At 44.7% G+C, this 27,466-nt stretch overlaps 1 protein-coding gene across 1 annotated transcript; it reads left to right on the forward strand.

The window, feature by feature from the left end:
• Window positions 1-18,098: 18,098 nt before the first annotated feature.
• On the forward strand, window positions 18,099-21,181 carry LOC120941178 (protein ANTAGONIST OF LIKE HETEROCHROMATIN PROTEIN 1-like). Its single transcript, XM_040354466.1, has 3 exons — window positions 18,099-18,519; window positions 18,607-18,708; window positions 20,302-21,181. The coding sequence occupies exons 1-3, from the start codon at window positions 18,299-18,301 to the stop codon at window positions 21,179-21,181; spliced, it is 1,203 nt and encodes a 400-aa protein (XP_040210400.1). The 5' UTR covers window positions 18,099-18,298.
• The last annotated feature ends 6,285 nt before the right edge of the window (window positions 21,182-27,466 follow it).

Consider the following 27,466-nt stretch of genomic DNA (forward strand, 5'->3'; position numbering starts at 1 on the left):
ACACCCGGTTCACAGCCACCCCACTCAGCCCGCTGGGGGGTCATTGCCACAGCCTGGGGTGTCAAGGCTGGGGACACAGAGGCCGGTGGATCAGGGGGGGGGAACAGCAGTAGACACATCACCAGCCTGAGGCAGTCCAATCATGGGCAGCGGCACTCCAGCAGCCACCTCACCCGCAGCCACCGCACCTCCACCCTGAGAGTCCATAACAAAGGCAGCAACGGGTATCTCACCTCCTGCGGTATCCACAGCAATAGTCCCGCTCCCGCTCGCGGCTCCACCCGTCATAGCATTGTCCTCCGTAGCTCCGACTTCCATCGCACACTCCACTGCATCCTCGGCGGCCATCGGACCCGCTACTTCCGGTTCCGCGGCGATCGCGGGAGCTCCGGCCAGACCTCCGGACTGTGCGCCCCCTGCTGGTTGAGGAGAAGTTGACACTCCAGGTTGGGAACGACGAACAGCTTGGCTACCTTTGCGACTAGCAACCGCCAAACGGTGAAACCATTCCTCCAATGCAGGGAAACTTGTATCAGCCGCACTAGACACACTGTTCATCACTGCAACATGTTCACTGAGGGTCGCCTTGAGCGTCAAAATACTCTGCCGGTACCCCCTCCGTCTGCTTTGACCGACCAAATCCCTTGCAGTCCTCAGCCGGGCCAATTCGCTATGCACCATCTCCAGATAGGTCACGATCCTGTCCATGGCTTCATGGACAAACAGGATACGGTCCTCAGTCTGTTCAGGCCTCTCTGCTGGCCCGGGTCTCTGCCAACTAGTCCTCCCCTGGGCCTCCAGGAAGAGAATATCCACATCATTAGGTTTCAAACTCTCCACTGCTGCCGAAATTGCATCAGACCTCACCGCTGGTATGATCCTAGGCACAGGCTGGGGACTAGGGCCAACCCCTGGGCTTACAGCCTCCATAGCTCCTGGAAGTCAGAGAGCACTCCTGCAGCACGTCCACTCCCCAATCAATTACCGCGGGTGTGGCACCAGACTTTTTTTTGGTCTGGAGCTCTCCTTCATGCACAGCGATCTGTCATTTACACATGTCAGTCCCACCCCCCCCCCTACAGTTAGAACACACCCAGGGAACATATTTAACCCCTCCCTCGCACCTAGTGTTAACCCCTTCCCTGCCAGTGGCATTTTTAGAGTAAGCAATGCATTTTTACAGCACTGATCGCTAGAAAAATGCCAATGGTTCCAAAAAAGTGTTCGATGTGTCCGCCATAATGTCGCAGTACCGATAAAAATCGCTGATCGCCCCAATAACTAGTTAAAACAAAAAAAAAAATATTTTGTAGACGCTATAACTTTTGCAAAAACCAAACACTAAACGCTATTTGCGATTTTTTGGAACAAAAAAGATGTAGAATACGTATCGGCCTAAACTGAGGGGTTTTTTATTTTTTAGAATATATATTTTTGGGGATATTTATTATAGCAAAAAGTAAAAATAATTTTTACATATGTGGGCGGGACTTACGCAAGTCCCGCCCACATATATAAACATCGTTCAAACCACACATGTGAGGTATTGACGCGTGCGTTAGAGCGAGAGCAATACTTTTACCACTAGACCTTCTTTGTAACTATAAACTGGTAACCTGGAAAAAAAAGAAAAAGGTCGCCTATGGGGATATTCACGGAATTCATTTTGGCCCCATTGCAGGAGTGTTTCCAATAGTAAAGCGTGACATGTAAGGTATCTATTTACTCAGTGTAACATCATCTTTCACATTATCCCCAAAAATTGGGCTCACTTTTGTGTTTTGTTAATTTTTAACCACTTGAGCCCGGACCATATTTCTGGTCAATGACCGGGCAAGTTTTTGTGATTCGGCACGGCGTCGCTTTAACTGACAATTGCGCAGTCGTGCGACGTGGCTCCCAAACAAAATTGGCAACCTTTTTTTTCCCACAAATAGATTATTAAATGTGCGTGTTTACTTCTGTCTTTAACACCTCCCCTTCAGGCTGGAAAGCATCAGATCAGGGGAAACAAAAAAAAAAAAAAGCTCTCATTCCATTGCAGCTTGGTTCCTACATGTGTGATGAACTGAGCATGCTCAAACACTTAGAAAAAAAATATCCTTTCTTTTTAAAAGGTGAAAAACACTCCTTGGATGCTCATAGAGCGTGGTTTGGGTTAATTGCAGGTGTGCCCAATTACAAGCTCACCCAAACTAGAGACTGCAATTTGTTCATGTGATTTCAATTGCTTCATTACTAGCACTGTTATAAAAAGCAGGGATCGATCAGTCCTCAGCTGCCCTCAGAAGGGGCAGGCTGGCAGAAATGCTGTTGCTAAACACAAATGTGGTTTGTTGCATGGGTTTTGTTTTATTTTGCCAATGGTTTTGGTTTATTTTTAAATGATGTTCACTTTGATGTATTTGTCTATGTGGCCTTATTTTATGAAAAATGTGTGAAGCTATGGTTATTTAGAATTTTGAAATGTATTTTTGTTTGTGTTTGTTTGTCTTTTTTCGCTTTCCTTGTTTTGTTGACCAATAAAAATTACTTTAAAATTGTTAAGTTTGTCTTTTGTTACTTTTTCATGCTACATATGTTGACAGCTGCAGCTGAAATCGGTTTGGGCCTAACAAATTATGTGTGTCTAAGCTTCTTTCCTGGTGTGTAATCATGAAATGTTTGCCATGTTTATTCTCCATGACTTTAAAGACAAAACTGGTAATAATTTTATTTTTTCTGCAGTGGTCCTCAGCCCTCAAGTACCCCCGACAGGACATGTTTTGTGGATTTCTCTTATCAAGAATTGCTGTCCAGACTGTATTTTAAAGCACATGTGCAAGATGAAGGAAAACCTGCAAACATGGCCTGTGGGGGGGGGGTTTGCTATTGGTGGACAGGCTTGATGTGCTGATTTACAGCACTGTGCTTAAATCTAGCGCAAGGCAATCCTATTCAAATTGTGGGTGTTTGAGGGAAGCCAAGTGAGTGTTAGAACCCCTGCTTTGTGTTTTTTTATTTTTGTGTTGAGCTTTGTGTCCCTTTTCTTAAAATTGGCTTCACTTCCTGTCACACAGCTGAACAGGAAGTGAGGTTAAAACCCTACCAGTGTCATTTCTTGGGGACACAGGTCAATCTAACTAGTGTCCCCATTAAGCAAATTGCACTCCAGCACTGTTGTGTACACCCCAAATCATGGGTCTTCAAACTACGGCCCTCCAGTTGTTCAGGAACTACAATTCCCATCATGCCTAGTCATGTCTGTGAATGTCAGTGCATTACAAGGCCTCATGGGATGTGTAGTTCTACAACAGCTGGAGGGCCGTAGTTTGAGGATCCCTGCCCCAAATGATTATTTAGTTTGGGGTTTAGTAAAGGCAAAGCCACTCTGCAGTACAAGCATAGTTGCTGAAAATCAGAGAGGAAGCACTGATGGTTTTAACATCCAATCCTGTAGAAGCAAAGTTGAAGCAAGATCCCTAATAATTTGGGGTGTACACAGCAAAATGCTAGAGTGCAATTTACATAATGGGAAACTATTTAGATTGATCTCTGTGTCCCCAAGAAAAGATATTAGTAAGGTTTTACCCTCACTTCCTGTTTGGCTATGTGACAGGAAGTGAATGAATTAGAAAGGGTGAAGACACCTCACAAATGTTGTCACTATCAGGGGTGCAGACATCCCCAAAAAATTAGCAGATAATACTTATTTGCAAATTAATAATTTTTTAGTTAACATTGGGTGGGGTGCTCTAACACACACATTCCTACATATTAGCAACGCTCTATTCTGGCCTATTGGCATGGTTATATTTTCTTAGGGCTCTCAATAAAACTCTATGAAATTTGTGCTTAAACTAGAACCAGGGGCGGACTGACAACTCATGGGGCCCCTGGGCAATAGAAGATTATGGGGCCCCTCTGGCTTACAGATGACCACCACGCCAGGAGGTAGTGCAGAGGCGGGCAGCTAAAATCTTGGGATATTCACATTAAAAGCATGTCATTTTCGGACATATCAGGGACAGATCTAAAAAAAACACAGATTTTTACATACTGTCCCTGGTTTTACTGAGCCTGGCAACCCGGATGGGGCCCCCTAGTGGCATGGGGCCCTCGGGCAGTGCCCGAGTGACTCAATGGTCAGTCCGCCCCTGACAAGAACTATAATCAACAAGTTTTATTTTCTTTAATTTTGGATAGAGTGAGGGAGGGTTATAGGCCCTGTCAGTTTATTTTGTATTATCTGTGTCCAATTGGGGAGATTTGCCTTCACTTCCTGCCCCATAGCCAAACAGGAAGTGAGAGAAAAACTATGCAAATTAACCACTTCCCGCCCAGCCTATGGCCGATTTACGTCCGGGAAGTGGTTACACAATCCTGACAGGACGTCCTGCAGGATTTCATGCCGCGCGCGCCTGTGGGGGCACGCAGCGCGGCGATCGGTGATGCGGGGTGTCAGTCTGACACCCTGCATCTCCGATCTCGGTAAAGAGTCTCTTACGGAGACGGAGACTCTTTACCACGTGATCAGCCGTGTCCAATCACGGCTGATCACGATGTAAACAGGAAGAGCCATCGATGGCTCTTCCTCACTCGCGTCTGACAGACGCGAGTATAGGAGAGCCGATCGGCGGCTCTCCTGACAGGGGGCGTTCGCGCTGATTGTTTATCAGCGCAGCCCCCCCTCGGATCACCACACTGGACCACCAGGGATGCCCACCCTGGACCACCAGGGTGTGCAAAAAATAAAAAAATATAGAAAAAAAAAACAAAAAACATTAAGAAAAAAGATGCCAATCAGTGCCTACAAATGGGCACTGACTGGCAACCTGGGAAAATCAGTGCCATCCCACAGTGTCCATCAGTGCCACCCCACAGTGTCCATCAGTGCCACCCCACAGTGCCCATCCATGCACAGTGCCCACCTATCAGTGCCCACCTGTGCCACCCATAAGTATCCATCAGTGCCACCCATAAGTGCCGCCCATAAGTATCCATCAGTGCCACCCATAAGTGCCGCCCATGAGTGCCCATCTGTGCCGCCCATGAGTGCCCATCAGTGCCGCCTATGAGTGCCCATCAGTGCCGCATAGCAGCGCCGCCAATCAATGCCACCTCATCTGTGCCCGTCAGTACTACCTCATTGATGTCCATCAGTGCCATCTCATCGGTGCCCATCAGTGCCGCCATATCAGTGCCCGTAATTGAAAGAGAAAAACTTATTTACAAAAAAATTAACCTAAAAAAATAAAAACGTTTTTTTGTTTCAAAATTTGCAGTCTTTTTTTAGTTGTTGCGCCAAAAAAAAAAATCGCAGAGGTGATCAAATAACAACAAAAGAAAGCTCTATTTGTGGGGGAAAAAGGACGCCAATTTTGTTGGGGTACAGTGTTGTATGACCGCGCAATTGCCATTCAAAGTGCGACAGTGTTGAAAGCTGAAAATTGGCTTGGGCGGGAAGGTGCGTAAGTGCCTGGTATGGAAGTGGTTAAGGGAATCCAGTGCCCCCCCAGAACTAGTGTGTGGGTCCCCTGAAAATTCCTGGGCGGGTCATTCAAAAACAGGGTGTGGCTTTGACAGGAAGGGGTGGGTCATTTTTCTATTAGGAGGTGCAGATATGTAGTCAGGCCTAGGGCAGAACAAAACCTAAATATACTACTGCATATTAGGGCTTATTTAGACCGGATCCGATTTACAGCGTGTTTTTATATTGTGGGAGGAAACCCACGCAGGCACAGGGAGAACATGCAAACTCTATGCAGATGCTGTCACGGGCGGGATTCGAACCAACGACTCTTTTGCTGCTAGGTCAAAGTGCTATACACTACACCACTGTGCTGAACGAACATGATTGCAGCTGAAAGCATGAAAACTTTTATTTATTTTTTCAATACCATGCTTTCCAGCCTTATTGACCCCGCCTCTCTCCATAAAGAGGACCTGTCACACACTAGTCCTATTACAAGGGATGTTTACATTCCTTGTAATAGGAAGAAAAGTGATCCAAAATCAAAAAAAGTGTCAAAAAAGTGCAAGAATAAAAATATGAGGTAAAAAAAACAAACAAATACATAAAATAACGCCCCTGTCCCTAGAAGCTCGCACTCAGAAGCAAATATGCATGTAAGTCCCGCCCACATATGTGAACACCATTCAAACCACACATGTGAGGTATTGACACGTGCGTTAGAGCGAGAGCAATAATTCTAGCCCTAGACCTCCTCTGTAACTCTGAACTGGTCACCTGTAAAAAAAAAAACAAGCATCGCCTATGGATATTTTTATGTCCCGAAGTTTGGCGCCATTCCATGAGTGTGTACAATATTAAAGCGTGACAAGTTAGGTATCTATTTACTCGGTGTAACATCATCTTTAACATTATCCATAAAAATTGGGCTAACTTTACTTTTTTTTTGTTTTTAAATTCATGAACCGTGTTTTTTTTTTGGGCCAAAAAAAAGGCGTTTGAAAAATTATTGCACAAATACCGTTGGAAATCAAATAAAAAATGACCGCTAACTTTATTCCCTAGGGTGTCTGCTAAAAAATTATATATAATGTTTGGGGGTCCTGATTAATTTCCCAGGAACAAAATATAATTTTTACATGAAGGAGAGAAGTGCCAGAATAGGCGCGGTATGGAAGTGGTTAAAGTGAAATAATAAAAGTGAAATATTCCTTTAAATTTCATACAGGGGGGGAGGGGGGTACACGCATGTTTCCCGTGCTTAGAACTGTCCCTGTACAAGATGTCATTTCTGAAGTGAAACAAAAAAAAGGAAGTTTAAAGTACTCATGGCTATAAAGAATACAGTCATTGCTCATTAAAAAAAAATACAAAAAAAAAAAAGGGGGTCCCTCCAAATTAAATTACCAGGCCCTTCAGGTCTGGAATGGATATTAAGGGGAACCCCGCCGTAAAACCCCCCCAAAAAATGGCGTGGGGTCCCCCCAAATATCCATACCAGACCCTTCAGGTCTGGTGTGGATTTTAAGGGGAACTCCACCCCAAATTGAGAAAAAAAATGGCGTGGAGTCCCCCTAAAAATCCACACCAGACCCTTATCCGAGCACGTTGACCTGGCCGGCCGCAGAAAAGAGGGGGGGACAGAGTGCGGCCCCCCCCCCCTCTCCTGAACCGCATCAGGCCACATGCCCTCAACATGGGGAGGATGTCCCCATGTTGATGGGGACAAGGGCCTCATCCCCACAACCCTTGCCCGGTGGTTGTGGGGGTCTGCGGGCGGGGGGCTTATCAGAATCTGGAAGACCTCTTTAACAAAGGGGACCCCCAGATCCTGGCCCCCCCTATGTGAAATGGTAATGGGGTACATTGTACCTCTACCATTTCACCCCAAAAAAAATGTCAAAGTGTTAAAAATGACAGTAGCCGGTTTTTGACAAATTGAAGGCTGGCGGACCGAGAAGAAGACCGCAGAAGACACAAGATGCGGACGAGGAGGCTGGCGGACGGACGGAGAAGAAGACAGGACAAGACAACGGGCAAGATGCGGGACCAGAAGGCTGAAGGACGGACGGAGAAGATAGAAGAAGACGTCGGGCAAGATGTGGACAAGAAGACCCAAGAAAGAATAAGCGGAAGAAACCCGAAGGAAAGAAGAAAAGAAGATTTTATTAAAAGATTTGTCAAAAAACGGCTACTGTCATTTTTAACACTTTGACATTTTTTTTGGGGTGAAATGGTAGAGGTACAATGTACCCCATTACCATTTCACACAGGGGGGGGTCAGGATCTGGGGGTCCCCTTTGTTAAAGGGGTCTTCCAGATTCTGATAAACCTCCCGCCCGCATACCCCCACAACCACCGGGCAAGGGTTGTGGGGATGAGGCCCTTGTCCCCATCAACATGGGGACATCCTCCCCATGTTGAGGGCATGTGGCCTGGTGCGGTTCAGGAGAGGGGGGGGCCGCACTCTGTCCCCCCCTCTTTTCTGCGGCCGGCCAGGTCAACGTGCTCGGATAAGGGTAATTTTTTTTTCAATTTGGGGTGGAGTTCCCCTTAAAATCCACACCAGACCTGAAGGGCCTGGAATGGATATTTGCCGGGAACGGCACATCTTTTTTTTTTTTGTTTTTTACGGCGGGGTTTTTGTTTGTTTTATGAATGAATCCCTTTAGAATTGTCAGAGCCGACAATTCATTATAGCCGCGTGTGAATTTTTAAATGACTTTTTTCCTTCTGAATGTCATTTTGTGCAGGGGGAGTTCTAAGTGCGGGAAAAATGCGCTATTTCACATGCTGACATTACACCCCCCCTAGGTACGAAATTTAAAGGAATATTTCACTTTTATTGTTTCACTTTAAGAATTATTAATTTCACTGCTCCCGAAAAAACGGCCGTTTTAAAAAATAAAAAAAGCATTGATACATGTTCCCTGGGACAGGACTGAGGTCCCCAAACACTTTTTAGGACAAAACTTGCAGATTAGCCTTTAAAATGAACACTTTTGATTTCTCCCATAGACTTCTATAGGGAGTTCGGCGCGGCTTTACATATTAGTTTCAATGCGCCGGCTGCTACGCTGGTTCATGCGCCCAATTAAGCCTCCACCCAGAGTACTAATTAACGCATGAACCAGCGCAGCGCACAGAGCATAGTAAATCAGGCCCAATGTCTTTATTCAAAACGTGAAAAAACAACAAAAATTCTAATGGAAAAAACAGCCAAAATTCATGCAGTCAACCAAGAAGTGGATTAGGAAAAAAGAGCTGACATGTTTCGCATCCTGTGATGCTTACTCGTAGTTGTTGATTGTGACCTCAAAAATACATGTAATAAGATTTTAAACATGCTTTCATTGGTTTTAATATTTGAATCAATAAAATGTGATGGCATTTTTTTATTATTTTTAAATTAGTCTGTTTTACTATTGGTGGCATATATAGAGTCCCATACTTATGTTTTTTCTTTCCATATTTTTCACAGGGACGTTGCCTCTTCCGGTAAATTTGATAGGAGGATCACCATACATATACACTGGATTTAAAAGCAAGCAGTGTAAGTTCCTGAATTGACATGATAGCTTTTGTAGGCCCCAACAGAAATCAAGACAGAGAGGTATATTCAGCTGTGGTGCAGTGCTCATGTACTAACAAGAAACATATTGAAAGAAGGAGAGATCAGAGTAACAGAGAGAAGACTCTACTCTGCCAGATAAGGTTGTACGTAGTGCCTGAGCTGTGTAAGACCCCCATGCACACTATTAGATCTTCTGCAGATTTTTGTCTTAAGACTTACCAAAACCATGTAGTGCAAAGACCTGCCTGATTGCACACAAATTGAAACTCTTAAGATTTGACTTCATATTATATGGTTTTGGTAAATCTGAAGACAAAAATCTGCATAAAATCTAATGGTGTGTATGGGGTCTAATGCCGCGTACACACGACAGTTTTTCATGACGAGAAAAATGCAATTTTTTTAATTGGTCATGAAAAACGGTCGTGTGTAGGCTCCAGAGCATTTTCCTCAACGAGAAAAATGGGTGTTAAAAATTTAGAACCTGCTCTATTTTTTCTCGTAGTTTTTCATGTTGTGAAAAACGCTTGTGTGTACACTTTAACGAGGGGGGAAAAACGTGCATGCTCAGAAGCAAGTTATGAGATGGGAAATTAGCATAAGCAGCCTAAATGGTGGTGCCATTTAAATGGAACTTCCCCTTTATAGTGCCGTCGTACGCGTTGTACGTCACCGCGCTTTGCTTGAGCATTTTTTTTCACGATCGTGTGTAGGCAAGGCAGGCTTGAGAGGAATCACGTCGAGAAAAACTTTGTTTTTTCCATGACATGAATAACGGTCGTGTGTACGCGGCATAAGTCCTTGTACACACTGCCTGATTGTTGTATGATTGAGCGTCTATTTTTTGTCAAAAGCGCTTGTGCAGGATTTTGTCTAGCATACTAACAATACGCAAATTGTTGTTTGACAAACACGAACGTAGTGACGTACTATGAGTGTATAAGGAGGAAATTAATTTCTCAAGCGCCACCCTTTGGGCCCCTTCTGCTAATTTTGTGTTAGTAGAAGTTTGGTGAGCATTGATTTGCAATTTTTAGATCGTACAAAAAAAATGCCTTTTAACCAGTTCCCGACCCCCGCATGTACATATACGTCCACAATATGGCACGTACAGGCACATGGGCGTACACGTACGTCCTCGCCTATTAGCGGGTGGGGGGTCCGATCGGGACCCCCCCCCGCTACATGCGGAGGTCGGGTCCGCTCGGGGAGCGATCCGGGACCACGGCGCGGCTATTTGTTTATAGCCGCTCCGTCGCGATCGCTCCCCGGAGCTGAAGAACGGGGAGAGCCGTGTGTAAACACGGCTTCCCCGTCCTTCACTATGGCGGCGCATCGATCGCGTCATTCCCTTTATAGGGAAGACACGATCGATGACGTCATTCCTACAGCCACACCCCCAAACAGTTGTAAACACATACTAGGTGCACCCTAACTCCTACAGCGCCACCTGTGGTTAACTCCCAAACTGCAACTGTCATTTTCACAATAAAGAATGCAATTTAAATGCATTTTTTGCTGTGAAAATTACAATGGTCCCAAAAATGTGTCAAAATTGTCCGAAGTGTCCGCCATAATGTCGCAGTCACGAAAAAAATTGCTGATCGCCGCCATTAGTAGTAAAAAAAAAAAAATTAATAAAAATGCAATAAAACTATCCCCTATTTTGTAAACACTATAAATTTTGCGCAAACCAATCGATAAACGCTTATTGCGATTTTTTTTACTAAAAATAGGTAGAAGAATACGTATCGGCCTAAACTGAGGAAAAAAAATGTTTTTATATATGTTTTTGGGGGATATTTATTACAGCAAAAAGTAAAAAATATTGCTTTTTTTTCAAAATTGTCGCTCTATTTTTGTTTATAGCGCAAAAACTAAAAACCGCAGATGTGATCAAATACCACCAAAAGAAAGCTCTATTTGTAGGGAAAAAAGGACGCCAATTTTGTTTGGGAGCCACGTCGCACGACCGCGCAATTGTCTGTTAAAGCGACGCAGTCCCGAACTGTAAAAACACCTTGGGTCTTTAGGCTGCATATTGGTCCGGGGCTTAAGTGGTTAAAATATGTTTGGCATAACTACATCAGTGTCACCAGCAAAGCAGCTTCATTAATATCCCATTAAAGAAGATGAGAATGTGCGCTGCATTTTGACATTTCATCAATTGCCGCGTCATGAATGTTAATTCTAGATTACGAATGGGAGTTTACAAGACCAAACTCAGTCGTTCCTTGATTCCGAGCATGCGTGTTTGTACTTTCAACTTTTGTGTGATGGATTTCTGTACTAACCATCCAAAAATCAGACGTTGAGTTCACATCAGACAAAAAAATTATAGCCAGCTTTTGTGTGACAAAAAAGTTAAATCGTCTGTCAAATGCACCGTACTAACGATCTGAAAATCTGCAAACAGCTCGTCTTCAGACTTTTCCCTTCTGATTTTTGTACCGTGTGCCTTTAGTTTCATAACACATATTTTAGATGTCAAATATGTAATACAGTATTACAACTCAGTTTTTAGGAGCCATTAAAATGTTCATTAATACTCCATACAATAAACTGAATACCGTTTTTTATCTTTTGTAATACAATAACGTTAAAAAAATTTTATCAGCTTGAAAACATTTTTTAATGACTGACCTAGCAAGGCAAAACTTTACCCAAAAGAGAAAATTCACATAATATTTCCCTAGAGCTATGCAGTTAGAGCAGAACTTTTTATGCTGACAGCAGTAAAAGTAGCATTGAATTATTTCTGAAAGTAAAAATGTTAATAAAGTGTTCTGTTAAACTGCTGTTCGCTATGAAGAACAGAGAACAGAGAACAGTGAAGATGATTACATTATAAGGGATTCATGTAAAACGTTGCATGTTGTATGTCTTCTAAAGTGACATTGCTCAACAGCTTTTGTCCACCAGTCTCATGCTGTGGAATTCCTTTCAGATCGAGATCATATAATAAAAAAAGCTCTTTAAGTTCACATCAGACCACCAACAGTAATTGCACAGCACTTACTGCAAGCCCTAGGCATGCTGCGATGCTTAGGCACTCTTTATGAAATATATAGGAATTGTAACCATAGTAGCCCCAGTGAGAATAGGAAAATTTATTCTTACCTGAAATTTTCTTTTCCTGTAGTCCGTAGGCGGCACACAATGGGTTAAGCTTTCCATCTAACCCCTGGAGGAAGAAAACTTAAACAAGCAGTGAGACAAGTTTAAATTGATTAATTGAACACAGCAAGACTACCTGTCCTGCCCCTATAAATTCCCCCCAAGAACACACACAGACGTATCTTATGCAGCAATATAGTAATTTTAATGGGAGGGAAAACCTGTGCCGCCTACGGACTACAGGAAAAGAAAATTTCAGGTAAGAATAAATTTTCCTATTCCTGGTCATCCTACGGCGGCACACAATGGGATTTGCAAAGCAGTGCAAGAAAGAAAGGGAGGGACATCAATGTTTTAAGGCACCCTGAAGCACTCTCGAGCCAAAGGCCGATCCCTCGGACGATACTACATCGATTCTGTAGTGTTTTATGAACGTGTTCGGTGAAGCCCACGTAGCCGCCTTACAGATCTGGTCCATTGGAACATGATACCTCTCAGCCCAAGACGCAGCTGTAGACCTTGTGGAGTGAGCTTTCAAAAGAAGAGGGGATTCTTTGTCTTCCAGAAAATAACAATGTTTGATGGTGTCTCTTATCCATCTTGCTAGCGAAGATTTACTCGCTTTTTTCCCCTTGTTTGGCCCTTGGAACTGTAGGAACAGGGCCTCAGACTGTCTGAACTCCGATGTTCTCTGTAAGTAAGTAGATATGGTTCTCTTTACATCCAAAAGGTGTAGGTCATCCTCAGAATCCTCTTCAAATACAGGCAAAACAATTTCCTGATTGACATTCGTGGACGTGGAGACCTTGGGAAGGAAACCTGGCATAGTTCTTAGAACAACTGCATCCGAAAGCAACCTGAGGTAGGGTTCTTTGGATGACAGGGCCTGAAGCTCACTTATTCTTCTGGCGGATGTAATTGCTACCAGAAAGATACATTTGAAAGTGAGGAACCTTAAGGATGAACTCTCCAGAGGCTCAAAGGGAGGTGATGTTAGCCTTTTTAGCACTAAAGGTAAGCTCCAAGCTGGTAATGGCTTATGGAAGGATGGTCGTAATTTAATAATTGCTCTGAAAAACCTGCTGACGAGAGGTGTTTTTGAAAATATTCCGTTCAGGCAGGAGTTAATGGCGGTCAGCTGTACCCTCAGAGTGTTCGGCTTCAGACCCTTTTGGAAGCCCTCTTGTAAGAACTGCAAGAGAGATGCCACTTGCTCAGGAGAAGATGAATTCCTGGCGCACCAGGCCGAGTAGAGGGTCCACACTCTATTGTAGACCTTCAGGGTAGAAGGCTTCCTAGAGGCTAGAAGGGTAGCTATAACCTCCTGAGATAGGCCTTGAGCCGTCAAGGCTCTGAGTTCAAATTCCATGCCGCAAGCTGGAGTTTCCCGAGGTCTGGATGGAGCATCTCCGATTGAAGAAGAGGGTCCTTCTGGATGGGTAATTTCCAGACCTGCTTCTTTGCCATATTCAAGGCTAGCGGGAACCATGCCCTCCTGGGCCAAAATGGCAGGATTGCTATTGCCCTCACCTTCTCGTCCCGAATTTTCTGCAGCACTTTCGGGATCATCGGAATCGGGGGAAAGATATAGACGAAAAACTTCTTCCAGTTTATTGACAGAGCGTCTATCGCTAGCGGGTTCCCCACTCTGGATAGGGAGCAGAACTGGAGAAGCTTCTTGTTCCGAGAGTTGGCCATCGCATCCAAATCTGGCAGACCCCACATGGACGTGATCTTCCTGAAGACCAGAGGGTTCAGCTCCCACTCTCCCGGGCAGATCGAATTCCTGCTGAGCCAATCCGCTCTCACATTGTCCACTCCTCTGATGTGGATGGCCGATAGGGAAAGGAGGTTCTCCTCCGCCCAGCGCATGATGAGGGCACATTCCTTCTGCATGGAGGGGCTTCGTGTGCCCCCCTGTTTGTTCAGGTAGAACACTGCAGCTAAGTTGTCTGATTGTACCTGAACAGCCTTGTGGAGAACCTTGGACTTGAAATGGATGAGCGCTTTCCTGATGGCCGTGAGCTCTTTCAAATTCGATGACATTTGAAGCTCCTTCTGTGACCAGGCTTCTTGTACCCAATGATCCTCTACATGGGCACCCCAGGCTGAGCCTGAGGCATCCGAGGTGAGGACCGTCTGAATCTGAGTTTTGAGAGATCTGCCCTGTAGGAAGCGTTGAGGGTGCAACCACCACAGGAGATCTTTCTTCACTGGAAGAGAAATGTTGATATTCCTCTCCAAAGAGTCTCGGCTCTTGTCCCACTGGGTCAAAATGCAGTTTTGTAGCATCCTGAAATGAGCCCTGGCCCATGGAACGGCTTCTAAGGATGATGTCATCATTCCTAGTATTCTCATCGCTTTCCTCACTGAGCAGTGATCGGTTTGCAGGAGACCTTGCACCGCCCGTTGGAGATTGGTAGTCCTCTGATCTGAGAGGGACAACTTCATTAGAAAGGTGTCTATCGTGAACCCGAGGTAGGAAATGACTGGAGTAGGGTCCAGAGAAGACTTTTTCAGGTTCACTAAGAACCCGTGGGTATCTAGCATTTGAAGAGTCTTGTGAAGATGTTGCTTCAAGACGGCTTCTGAGGGGCCCCTGACTAGCCAGTCGTCTAGATAGGGAGTAACACATATCCCCTGTAACCGCAGAGCCGCAGTCAGGACCACCACCACTTTCGTAAAAACTCGAGGCGCCGAGGTGATGCCAAATGGAAGGCATGTGAATTGAAAATGGAGAATCTGGTGATCGAGGAGGAGAGCGATCCGAAGATATTTCCTGTGTGCTCTGAGGATAGGGATATGCAAGTATGCATCCTGAAGGTCGACTGACGCTAGGAAGTCTCCTCTTTCCACGTTCGCGATGGCAGACCGAATTGACTCCATTCTGAATTTGTGTTTGACAAAAAACTGATTTAGATAAGACAGGTCTATTACTAGCCTCCATCCTCCCGAGGCTTTGGGTACCGGAAATATCGGGGAGTAGAGACCTTGGAATTTCTCTTGATCTGGAACTCTTTCTAGAGCGTGCTTTCTTATGAAGTCTTCTACTAACTCTAGAACTACTGGATTGGAGGGTTTGTTGAGCATGAACTTCTGAGGTGGGAAAGAACTCAGCTCCAGAGAGTACCCTCTTGTGATGATGTCCGTCACCCAGGAGTCCGATGACGTCTTTTGCCAGACCTGAGAAAAAAACCTCAGCCTGCCCCCCACTGGAGGAGAGGTGCTGATGGCGTCAAGATTCCTTGGGTTTATTAAAGGGCTGCTTCTTGGCTGTCGCCGGATCCTGCCTTTTTTTATAGTAGGATCTTCTGCCCCGAAAGGAATAGTTTCTTCTTGGGGAGTATCTGGATCTCCCAAAAAATGGCTTATTAGACTTTTTCTTCTCTAAGGGAAAAGCAGCGTCTTTTTCCTCATTGTAAGATTTGAGAATATCTTTTAGATGAGGACCAAACATAGAAGAAGGATGAAAAGGCATGTTAATGAAACTAAACTTGGATGGCATGTCACCCGTCCACTGCTTTATCCAAAGCGCTCTCCTGGTTGCGTTGGATCTGGACGAAAACTTCAAAATATCCACAGGTGCATCACACAAAAATTCCGCAGCAGACTTCATCATGTCAACCCCTTTCAGCAAAGAGTCCCTGGACACTCCCTCTTCTATATCCAGAGATAATTGGCTTAGCCAGATCCTAAGAGCTCTAGCTACAGGAACTGAGGATGCCGCTACCTTGGAAGTGGAAGCTGCGGCTAGGTAGTTCTTTTTAGCCAGGCCATCTGCCTTGCGCTCTAATGGGTCGGACAATTTGGAGGATTCGTCTGAGGGAAATAGAGATTTTTTAACCATCCGGGCAGCCGCCAGATCAAGCTTAGGTGGATTCTCCCATTCGGATGAACATTTGGGGTCCAACCTATATGTAGTTTTAAAGCGGGCCCCCACGTCAGACCTTCTATCAGGGTTGGCCCAGTCCTTCTTAAACCAGTCATTTAAAATAGGGTGAGAAGGCAATCTCATATCCGGGATCTGTGGAAAGTAGTACAACTGATCCTTCTTTGGTCTGGCTGACACGTCTTTAGAAGACTCTATAGTGTCCTTTACTGCAGAGAGTAATTTGGGAAACTTATCCCTGGGCAATAAGTATAAATCATCATCCAAATCGTCAAATAATACTTCCGGACTGGATGAAGAGGCAGAAGATTCCCCAGAAGTGTTGGATGCAGCAGGGGACACATCTCTGGGAACCCTCTTTCTTTTCCTCTGCCCCAGGGAGTCTTTAAGTTCTTTAAAGGTATTACACATCTCATCTTTAAACCAGGCTAGGAAAGCATTGGTCTGCCCTCTATCTGATTGATTCAAGCAAGTTTCACAGGTGTCTCTAGTATATGATTCTGGCAAAGGTTGTTCACATTTGCTGCACATATTATGTCTAGACTTCCTTGTAGCTTTACCAGAGGGAGCCATCTGGAAAAACAAACAGAGAAAGGCCCCCACTTCTGTAATACAATTGCAGAAAAAGAACACAGAGAGACAAACCTCAGACAGTGTCTTACCTCTGACCGGCCAAGGGATCTGCTGCCTAGGCTGAGTGCAGCGATTGCAGATCCCACCAGTCAGAAAAGGCCCCAAAACAGGAAATGACACGAATAGAGGGAAGGCCCTGGGATCCCACACAAACAATTCCGGCTGCCCGTACATCAAACTATCAGTGGAAGTAAAATTGTAATTTACCTTGCAGCCATGTTCCTCCGCTTGTGGTCCCCATTGCTGACGCGAACTCCGGCACTCCCGGAAGTGCGTCATAACACTGCGCCGACCTTTCCGGAGACTTCCGGTACTGCGGCGTGTATACACCCTCGGTGTCCATCTCGTACCGGTCTTTTCGACGGGAAAACATGGCGGCTTCCTATACCGGACCGAGGGATGTCGGGGTGCAGGCTGAGGGACCGGAGATAGCATCCGGTATACGGCCGCCCCTACGCTCAGCAACCCAGAAGCACCGGGTGTGAGCACTTGCCTCACGAATTCTTCATCTGTAGGTAGAAGAAAAATAAAATACGTCTGTGTGTGTTCTTGGGGGGAATTTATAGGGGCAGGACAGGTAGTCTTGCTGTGTTCAATTAATCAATTTAAACTTGTCTCACTGCTTGTTTAAGTTTTCTTCCTCCAGGGGTTAGATGGAAAGCTTAACCCATTGTGTGCCGCCGTAGGACGACCAGGAAAAGGCAAATTTGTTTTAGACTGTCGTGAAACCATTTTAATGCAGGTTCCCATTTCCCTCTGTTCTTTGCATGCATCACAAACTATGTGAGTGATTTTATTAATGAAAAATACTTTTTAAAAAAAATCATTCTACCAATTTAAAAAGATGCTTCATTTTAAGATCGAAAATCCAGCTCAATGTTCACCAATTTAATTTTTATAACAAATATGTTTTTCAATGTCAAAAATGTGTCAGAGCAATGGGAAATTTGTGAAATTTGTGAAAGCGTCCATCTGTCCCAGGGTCCAACGATGTGGGGGAACGAAGCCCCGCTCATCTCTCCCTCCTCTCCGCGGCGCCGGCATCATAAATGTGGCTTCACAGCCGGGCATGCACTGCGCATGCGCAAGCCACGCCGTGCAACGTGGTTGGCTGAGCAATCATCTGGGACCTGTGACGTGTCCCAGATGATTGCCAAGAGGGAGGGGGGACAGGTGACCTTTCTTCTGGCCCAGGGAGGAAGTGGGATTTGAAACCTAAAAAGAGAGTTTCTGCCCCCCCCCCAAAAAAAATGGCATGCCAAATGTGGCATGTCAGGGGGTCACCTTCCTTTAAAGCGTAAGTTCCATTTTTGGGTGTTACTCCGCTTGAAATAGTAGTGTAATGCAACACGCATAGAGAGGTTTGAGGCCGGAATCACACTAGTGCGTTGCGTTTTTGAGCTGCGTTCCCGTTGCGAATTTCTCTAGAGGGTGTTCTGCGGATCAACTGCGGTTTAGCTGCGGATCGGGTGCGATTTAGAAGAAATAATTATTTGAGCTGCGTTTTTGGTGAGGGCCAATCATTGTTAGCTGTGTGATGATGTAGGTAATAAAAGGGAGTGACCTTTCTTGGACTCTTCCTTTTTCACGAGCATTCAGTATAGTGTGGAATAGGATTTGGATTTCAGAAGAAATGTGTGCTGCCCTGCCCATGATCATGCCTACAGTTGTTGCTGCAACAGCAGCAATCTTGCTGGAAGTTGAAAGGAGGAGAAGGAGGAGTAGAAGAAGAAGATACTGGGTTCATCCTATCATTGCAAATAGGGATGAAAGAGGGCAGTTCATGATATTATATGAAGATCTCCGTGGGCATGAGGACAAGTTTTTTAATTATACACGCATGTCAATAACCAGGTGATTTTTTATTTAATTTTGCTAAACATTTTCTTTCTCCATTGTTCCATATTAAATTTTTAATGAATTTTTTTTTTTTTTTTGAAGTTTTGATGAATTGTTAGGACTAACGTACCATAGTTTGGAGCGCCAGAACACATGCTTCAGAGCAAGCATCCAGCCTGCACAAAGATTATTAATCACATTAAGGTACTTTTCCACACCTATGTGCATTTTCAAATTGATGTTGAAGCATGTATTCATTTTTGGTTTCAACTATCCAACATCTGTACTTAGAAATGAACAACCAGACATAAGATGCCCAAAAATATATTTATTTTTTACTTTTTTCACAAAAATAAAGAAATAGACAACATATATTTGCTTGGACTAATATAAAAAATAAAAACTTTGCCTTCAAGTTTACCTCTGGATTAAACTTTGATTCAAAATATGCACACATGCTTGTTTACTGTGGGCATAACGTAAACTTTAGAGATGTTGATATGTTTTGGGAAATAATGGTGTGTCTGGGGAGTATTGACTTGCTGAGGTAGATTCATCAATCTCAGTGCTTGAAGCATGGCTAGACTCGCCATGGTGCTGTGGCACATGGTGCTGTGGCACATGGTGCTGTGGGCCATGGTGCTGTGGGCCATGTTGCTGTGGCACATGGTGCTGTGGGCCATGTTGCTGTGGCACATGGTGCTGTGGGCCATGGTGCTGTGGGCCATGGTGCTGTGGCCCATGTGTCTGAGGCCCATGTGTCTGAGGCCCATGGTGCTGTGGCCCATGTGTCTGAGGCCCATGTGTCTGAGGCCCATGGTGCTGTGGCACATACATCCCCTGCATTTGTGTTTGTGGCATAATTGAAGGGATTGTGGATGGGATGGGATATGGAGTTCGCCTCTGTTGTACCTCATATATTGAAGTTGGCTCCTGAAAGCTTGAAGTGTAGGATGGAGGAACATAGGGGTAAGGTTGGTTTCCTGGGTCTGGGTACTGGCCTGACATTGGTAAGTGTATGTGTGTTGTTTCTTTTGTTACATATGGCCTTTCCAATGTATGTTGCTCGCTTGGCACTGTAAATGACTGCAGAACGTGTTCTACTGTGGTTCGCATTTCTAAATATCTCTCAGGTAGAACTTTTTTGATCAATGGTACAAAATTAAGCGCCAGTATTGTAGCTGGACATAAGAAAGCATCCACCTTTCCAGCCATTTGTTGTAACATCTCTAGAAGACGCTCGCTTATGTCCATCTGCGATACTGGCGTTCGCTTACGTGCCACTTTGGCAGGCCGCGCAATGGTTGTCGGAGCTGAGGAGGGTCCAGGCATAGGCTCAGGCAATCCAGAGTCAGTCTCTGGGTTTGTGACCCATAGATCTGACCCAAGTGGCATTTCAGGTATTTCCTCATTTGGATCAATGCAAACTGCTGGCACGGATTGGGCCTCAGATTGGCTCTCTGGTTGATCCTCCAGGACATCCTGTTCGTCCCAACTTGCTTCGGTCCTGTTTTTATTAAAAAAGAGAAACATTACTAATGCTAAATATATAGTCACGATACATAGATGATGTAGAGGATAACTTACTCTCTCATCTCTATGAGTGGTTTCAAGAAGGCAAGGTCCTCTGCATACATATAGGGTACTCTAGCTGGTGCCCCCGAGCCACTCCTCACTTCTCTTAGATGTTTGTTGTATTTCTTGAAGGCATCACGCATGCTTCGCCAACGATTCTTGATGTATACCACTGTAAAAAAGAGAAGATAATAATTATTTAATATTTCTTATTTGTTGAAGGTACCTAGCTACAGGAAATTCATTTGGAAGTCTCCACTATGAGTTCAAGGTTGGAAAATCAACTATATCTGGCATTGTACATGAAACATGCCTTGTTTTATGGAATGTACTAAAACCATTGGTCTTCAAAAAGCCTACAAAAGAAGATTGGTTGAAGATATCAGATGAATTCTGGGAGAGATGTAATTTTCCTAACTGTGTGGGAGCCATCGATGGCAAGCACATACGCATCCTGAGGCCATTTGATAGTGGGAGTCAGTTTTTTAATTATAAAAAATATTTTTCGTTTGTATTAATGGCAGTGGTAGATGCCAAATATAATTTCATTTATATTGATGTGGGTGCTTATGGTAGCAGCTCGGATTCTGGTGTATTTAATCATTCCACATTTGGGAGAATGATAAGGGCGAATAGTCTGGATTTACCTAACGATTCCTCCTTGCCCGGAACAAATGAGCCAGCCCTCCCATTTGTTTTTGTAGGGGACGAAGCGTTTGCCCTTGGTAAAAATCTTCTTCGACCATTCTCAAGTAGAGCGCTGAGCAATGATAAAAGAATATTTAATTATCGGCTCACTAGGGCACGTCGAGTAGTAGAGTGTGCATTTGGAATTCTTGCCAATAAATGGAGAATATTGCACACCGCCATCAATCTCAGTTTGGAGCATGCTGTCTCTGCTGTCAAAACTGCGTGTGCACTGCACAACTATGTGCGAGAACGTGATGGAATTGATTATGAGGATTCCATGATGCATAACATGGAGGCGGCACAGTGGAGTTTGACTAGGGGCACTAGCAGTGGGAAATTGATTCGAGATCAATTTCTTAATTACTTTCTATCGCCAGCTGGTGAGTTACCTTGGCAGATGCAGGCAATTTAAAACCAAAAAATGTGGTGTTGTCATTAAAATATATGGCCCTTTAAATATTAAAACATAAAATACTAAGCTAAAAATGTCACTATGTGTAATTTGAATGCATCTTGAAAAAAAAATATTAAAGTTATCTTTTGGCAGAATATTAAGGACTCCGAAGTGATTCTCTACCTGCAATTGGACAAAAACAACAAAAATTGGCTTGGTGACACTGTTATGTGTGTTCTGCTGGGTGTCATTGTACAGAGGATGATGTCTTTGTAAGACCACCATGGCCAATAACGTCATAATAGGATGACAAATACAGATAGTCACTCCCCCAAGGATCTGCAAACATACTTGGTAAAGTGAGTTTACATATTTTGGTGATAGACACACGCAGACTCATACAAACAATGACCAAGGGTGTGGGAATGAGTCACGTGCCACCAGCAACACGGGGACAGGGTGCATTAGGAACACCATGTCAAGATATAAAACATGTGGCATGGTATGGGTTAGCAGACTTTACATGTCCTCACAGAATGCATGCTTGGATAAAGGCCTGCTCTGGATTTGTGGGCGGTATGCACTGTAGTTATTGGGGTCTACTTAGAATTATAATTTAAGAAGTTAGGGAATGAAAAAATAAATCAAACTTACCTTTGTCAGCTTGAACTTGGGATGAGCACATGCTCCACTCTGGCAAAAGGCTTTTGGTAATTTCAACCCAGGTAGTTTTTTTCAAAACATTGTCCTTATATTTAGGATGCCGGGTGTCATAGATTTGTGGGTTCTCCCTGACAAGGCGGATAAGCTCCTCGGAATCCACACAGTCCTTCACCTTAGCAGTGACTTTTTTGCTCCGTTTTTTGGACATGGCTACTCACCTCAGCAGCATGAAACAGACAGAGGAGGAACTAGGAAAAGGGGGAGGTGGTGGAGGAGGAAAAAAAACTTCCGTTCAAACCGCAACACACCTGCGATTTAGATGCGTACCCATAGAAGATAATGGGACTGAATTCGCACCTGAGCCGCACCGCAAGACATAAAAACCGCACGCGGTTTGGAGGCAATGCGCAGTGCGGATGCATCGCACATATGTGAACCAGCCTCATTGAAAACAATGTATTTTAAAATGTCCTGCGATTTGGATGCGGTTGAAACCGCACTCAATTCGCTTAGGTGTGAACCTAGCCTCAGGGTATTTGTCTCTATAGTCACTGCAACATAAAAAAAGGCATAATTATATTAGGCAGGGGTTATGGGGAACCACCCAACTCCAATATCTAGTCACCATAAGGCAAAGTAGGTCAAAGGATACCTACAAGCCTTTCCTAGTGTACCCTACACCAGGGTAGCTAATCATAGCTTATACAATTCGTGCCTCCACACTGCCAAGGAGATGAATTTTACCACTCTTACCATCCAGTCCCTGTCAACTCTTTTCTACCTTCAACTCTCTACTTCATCCTCCACTGCCTCCCCCCACTAACTCACTGCCAAGGAGATTGCTAATCACTTCAAAAATAAGATTTAAACAATTTGTGATGAAATCTCCACAGGTATCATCCCCAGTTAACACCACATGTCAACAGGTACAATTGACACTCCCCTTATTCAAACCTGCTACTTTAGACAAAGTTGCTAAACTCCTTTCTAACGCCCACTTAACCACCTGTCACCTGGACCCTATTCTCTGCAGACAGGGCCAGATTAACATAGGGGCTATTGGAGCTGCAACTCCAAGTCCCTTGCCTTAAGATAGGCCCATTTGCCAAAAAAACTGTTTCGAGGGCCTACCCCACCACTGGTGGCTCCTAAGACCTATGGTTCCAGAGATACGGGGGTCCCTGCGCAGCCTGTCAGAAGGCTACATACAGCCCAGTCAGTTTAAATACAAGCTGCCATTGTTTTTAGCAGACTGAGAGGTTGAGCTCACAGTGCCTCTTCACTACAAGAGACAATGAGCTCCATGGACAGAATGGAGCCTTGGACCAATGGTAAAGTACCATTAGCCCAAGCTGTCCAATAAAAGACACATGCTCCCTTCCAGCCCAGCCCTCTTAATTACAAGGAAATACATGGGTCTATGTGTATAAGACTTACCCATAATCCCATGTTTTTCTCACACAGTTAAGAGGGAGAATGAGAATCTTTTGCTGCTGAAAATCAAGCTAAATCATATATTATTATGCTATATGTTATAAGATAATAATTTATTATTTATCTATTTACTGTGAAATTACTTGTTGGAAGTTATAACTTCAAACTTCAGTAAATGTCCGTTAAGCCACCTGCTTGAGTACAGTTTTTGAAAATATAGTAAATTACCTTAAAAACAGGTGTGGCCTAGCCGAGTGATGTCATCACGCACCGTACGGAGACACGCAACGACAGAGTCAAGCAGACGAAGGAAGCTCAGAGGAGACGCCGCTTCCCCTCATGTGCTATTGCGCCTAAAATTCTACATAACTGTGAGTGCATCCTTACCTTTATTAAAATCCGCCATCAAACGGTTTTACACTATGTGGTTCCCCTTGTTTTTTCATTTCATGGGAGCCTGAATGGGCACTGATTTACTGGAGTGTACATGGTTTGGAATTGTCCCCTGCATCTTCCATATCCAGAGATAGTCCTATTGGGAAGACTCTAAACATCCCCGAGCCTTATTAGACCGCTGCAATAACGGTCAATCCATCTGGTAAGGAGACTACTTTTTCACTAATTGGGTGTCCTTTCCAGTGGAGGATCTTTGTTTCACCCTTATTCACTTATCAGCACTTCATGAACTTTTTTCATTCATTCAGCCGGATGAGGATTATGTTTATGGACTTTCCTTATTTATTTATATTATCTTTCACATATGTCACGGTTATTTATACCAATATTGTTTAACTGTATATTGTCTGTCATTGTTTATTGAGTGCTGTACTTTCTGTTTTTTATTGTTTTATTTACTTTAGTATCTTAAGTAATTAGTACTAGCAGCTTTACATACACTCACGTGTGTCTTTTATTTGTTAGCGCAGTGTTTTTTTCTTCCTTTCAGGATAGAAAAAACGTTTTTTTTCAATAATAATAATTATTATTATTTGTATATTACTTAAGGTAATTAACCCCTTGTCACCCAAGCCAATACATGTAAAAATCATAATTTGTTTGCTAGAAAATTACTCAGAACCCCCAAACATTATATATAGTATTTTAGCAGACACCCTAGGGAATAAAATGGTGGTTGTTGCAACTTTTTATGTTACACAGTATTTGCCCAGCAATTTTTCAAACGTGTTTTTTTGGAAAGAAACTGTTTCATGAATAAAAAAAACTCTAAAGTTAGTCTGATATTTTTGTATAATATGAAAGATGTTGTTACGCCGAGTAAATAGATACCTAACATGTCACACTTTACTTCAAAAAACAAGGAGGCGGCAGTAGCATCTCATGAATGCCTTTCAGCTGCTGCTATACCACTCGTTGAAAAGCAATCCACCACAGACTACTTTTCAGAGGGCAGTAAGGATTACTGCAAATGTAAAAGAAACTTGAAACACACCATTCATTTCACACTAACCACCAAGCAGGTAACTACCCAGCTACTTCCCATGTTTGCCACCTCCCTGCAACTTATATCACAGGTGACCATTTCCCAAGCTGCAAATGACAGACCCTACTCCAAAAGCTATCACTCCTAGTTACTCCCCCCACCCGCTAATTGATATCCCTCCATGACCATGTCACACCCCCCTGCTGACAGACCTCTCTTCCCAGCCTGTCCCCACACACCCTCTCACCTGCTGATCTGTTGATGGGGGAATCACTCCCGCAATGTTATTGTGTTCTGCCAGTGTGGAGCCTTCCCTACCCTCCACACTCCTCTCCTGTGCATACTGCCCACTCTCATACCCTCCACACTTCTCTCCTGTACATAGTGTCCACTGTCATACCCTCCACAGTGCTCTGCTGTGCTGTGCTGTGCAGTATGTACAGCCCACTTTCATAAACTCCTCTACTGTACATAGTGCCAGATGGCATACCCTCCACACTCCTCTCCTGTGCATACTGCCCATTCTCATACCATCCACACTCCTATTCTGGACATACCACCCGCTGTTATACCCTACCACACTCCTCTCCTGTACATGCTGCCCTTCCACACTCCTCTCCTGTACATTCTGCTTACTGTCATTCCCTCAACACTCCTCTCCTGTACATACCGCCCACTGTCATACCCTTCACACTTCTCTCCTATACATAGTGCCCATTGCCATACACTTCTCTCCTGTACATAGTGCCAGATGTCATACCCTCCACACTCCTCTCCTGTGCATACTGCCCATTCTCATACCATCCACACTCCTCTTCTGTACATACCACCCGCTGTTATACCCTACCACACTCCTCTCCTGTACATGCTGCCCCTCCACACTCCTCTCCTGTTCATTCTGCTTGCTGTCATTCCCTCCACACTCCTCTCCTGTGCATACTGCCCATTCTCATACCATCCACACTCCTATTCTGTACATACCACTCGCTGTTATACCCTACCACACTGCTCTCCTGTACATGCTGCTCTTCCACACTCCTCTCCTGTACATTCTGCTTACTGTCATTCCCTCAACACTCCTCTCCTGTACATACCGCCCACTGTCATACCCTCCACACTTCTCTCCTATACATAGTGCCCGTTGCCATACACTTCTCTCCTGTACATAGTGCCAGATGTCATACCCTCCACACTCCTCTCCTGTGCATACTGCCCATTCTCATACCATCCATACTCCTCTTCTGTACATACCACCTGCTGTTATACCCTACCACAATCCTTTCCTGTACATGCTGCCCCTCCACACTCCTCTCCTGTTCATTCTGCTTGCTGTCATTCCCTCAACACTCCTCTCCTGTACAAACCGCCCACTGTCATACCCTCCACACTTCTCTCCTATACATAGTGCCCGTTGCCATACACTTCTCTCCTGTACATAGTGCCCTCTCTCATACCCTCCACACTGCTCTGCTGTACATACTGCTCACTTTCATAAACTCCTCTACTGCACATAGTGCCGGATGTCATATACTCCACACCCTTCTCTTGTGCATACTGCCCAGTCTCATATATTCCACACTCCTCTCCTATACATACCGCCCACTGTTATACCCTTTCCACACTCCTCTCCTGTACAAACTGCCCACTCTCATACCCTCCACACTCCCCTCCTGTACATACTGCCCACTGGCATACCCTCCACACTTCTCTCTTGTACATAGTGCCCACTGTCATACCCTCCACACGTCTTTGCTGTGCATACTGCCCACTGTCATACCCTCCACACTCCTCTCTTGTGCATACTGCCCACTGGCATACCCTCCACACTCCTCTCCTGTACATACTTCCCACTCTCATACCATCCACACTCCTCTCCTGTACATACCGCCCACTGTCATACCCACCACACGCCTCTACTGTACATACTGCCCACCGTCACACCCTCCACACTCCTCTCCTGTACATCCTGACCACTGTCATACCCTCCACACTCCTTTCCTGTACATACTGGCAATGATCATACCGTCCACTCTCCTCTCCTGTACATACTGCCAACTGTCTTTCTCTCCATGCTCCTCTCCTGTACATACTGTCCCCATAATACCTTCCACACTCCACTCCTGTACATACTGCCCCATCATACCCTCCACACTCCCATCATGTACATACTGCCCAGTGCCACCCCCTCCACACACCTCTCCTGTACATACTGCCTATTGGCATACCCTCCCCACTCCTCTCCTGTACATACTCCCCACTCCTCTCCTGTACATATTGCCCACTTTCATACCCTCCACACGTCTCTGCTGTGCATATTGCCCACTGTCATACCCTCCACACTCCTCTCTTGTGCACACTGCCCACTCTTATACTATCCACACTCCTCTCCTGTACATACCGCCCACTGTCATACTCACCACACTCCTCTACTGTACATACCGCCCACTGTTATACCCACCACACTCCTCTACTGTACATACCGCCCACTGTCACACCCTCCACACTCCTCTCCTGTACATACTGCTCACTGTCATACCCTCCACACTCTTGTCCTGTACATACTGCCAACAGTCATACGCTCTACTCTCCTCTTCTGTACATACTGCCAACTGTCTTTTTCTCCATGCTCCTCTCCTATACATACTGCCCCCATAATACCCTCCCCACTCCTCTCCTGTACATACTGCCTACTGGCATACCCTCCACACTCCTCTCCTGTACATACTGCCCACTGTTATACCCTGCACACTCATCTCCCATACATA

This window comes from Rana temporaria, chromosome 5 (genome assembly GCF_905171775.1).
Source record: "Rana temporaria chromosome 5, aRanTem1.1, whole genome shotgun sequence".
NCBI lineage: Eukaryota > Metazoa > Chordata > Amphibia > Anura > Ranidae > Rana > Rana temporaria.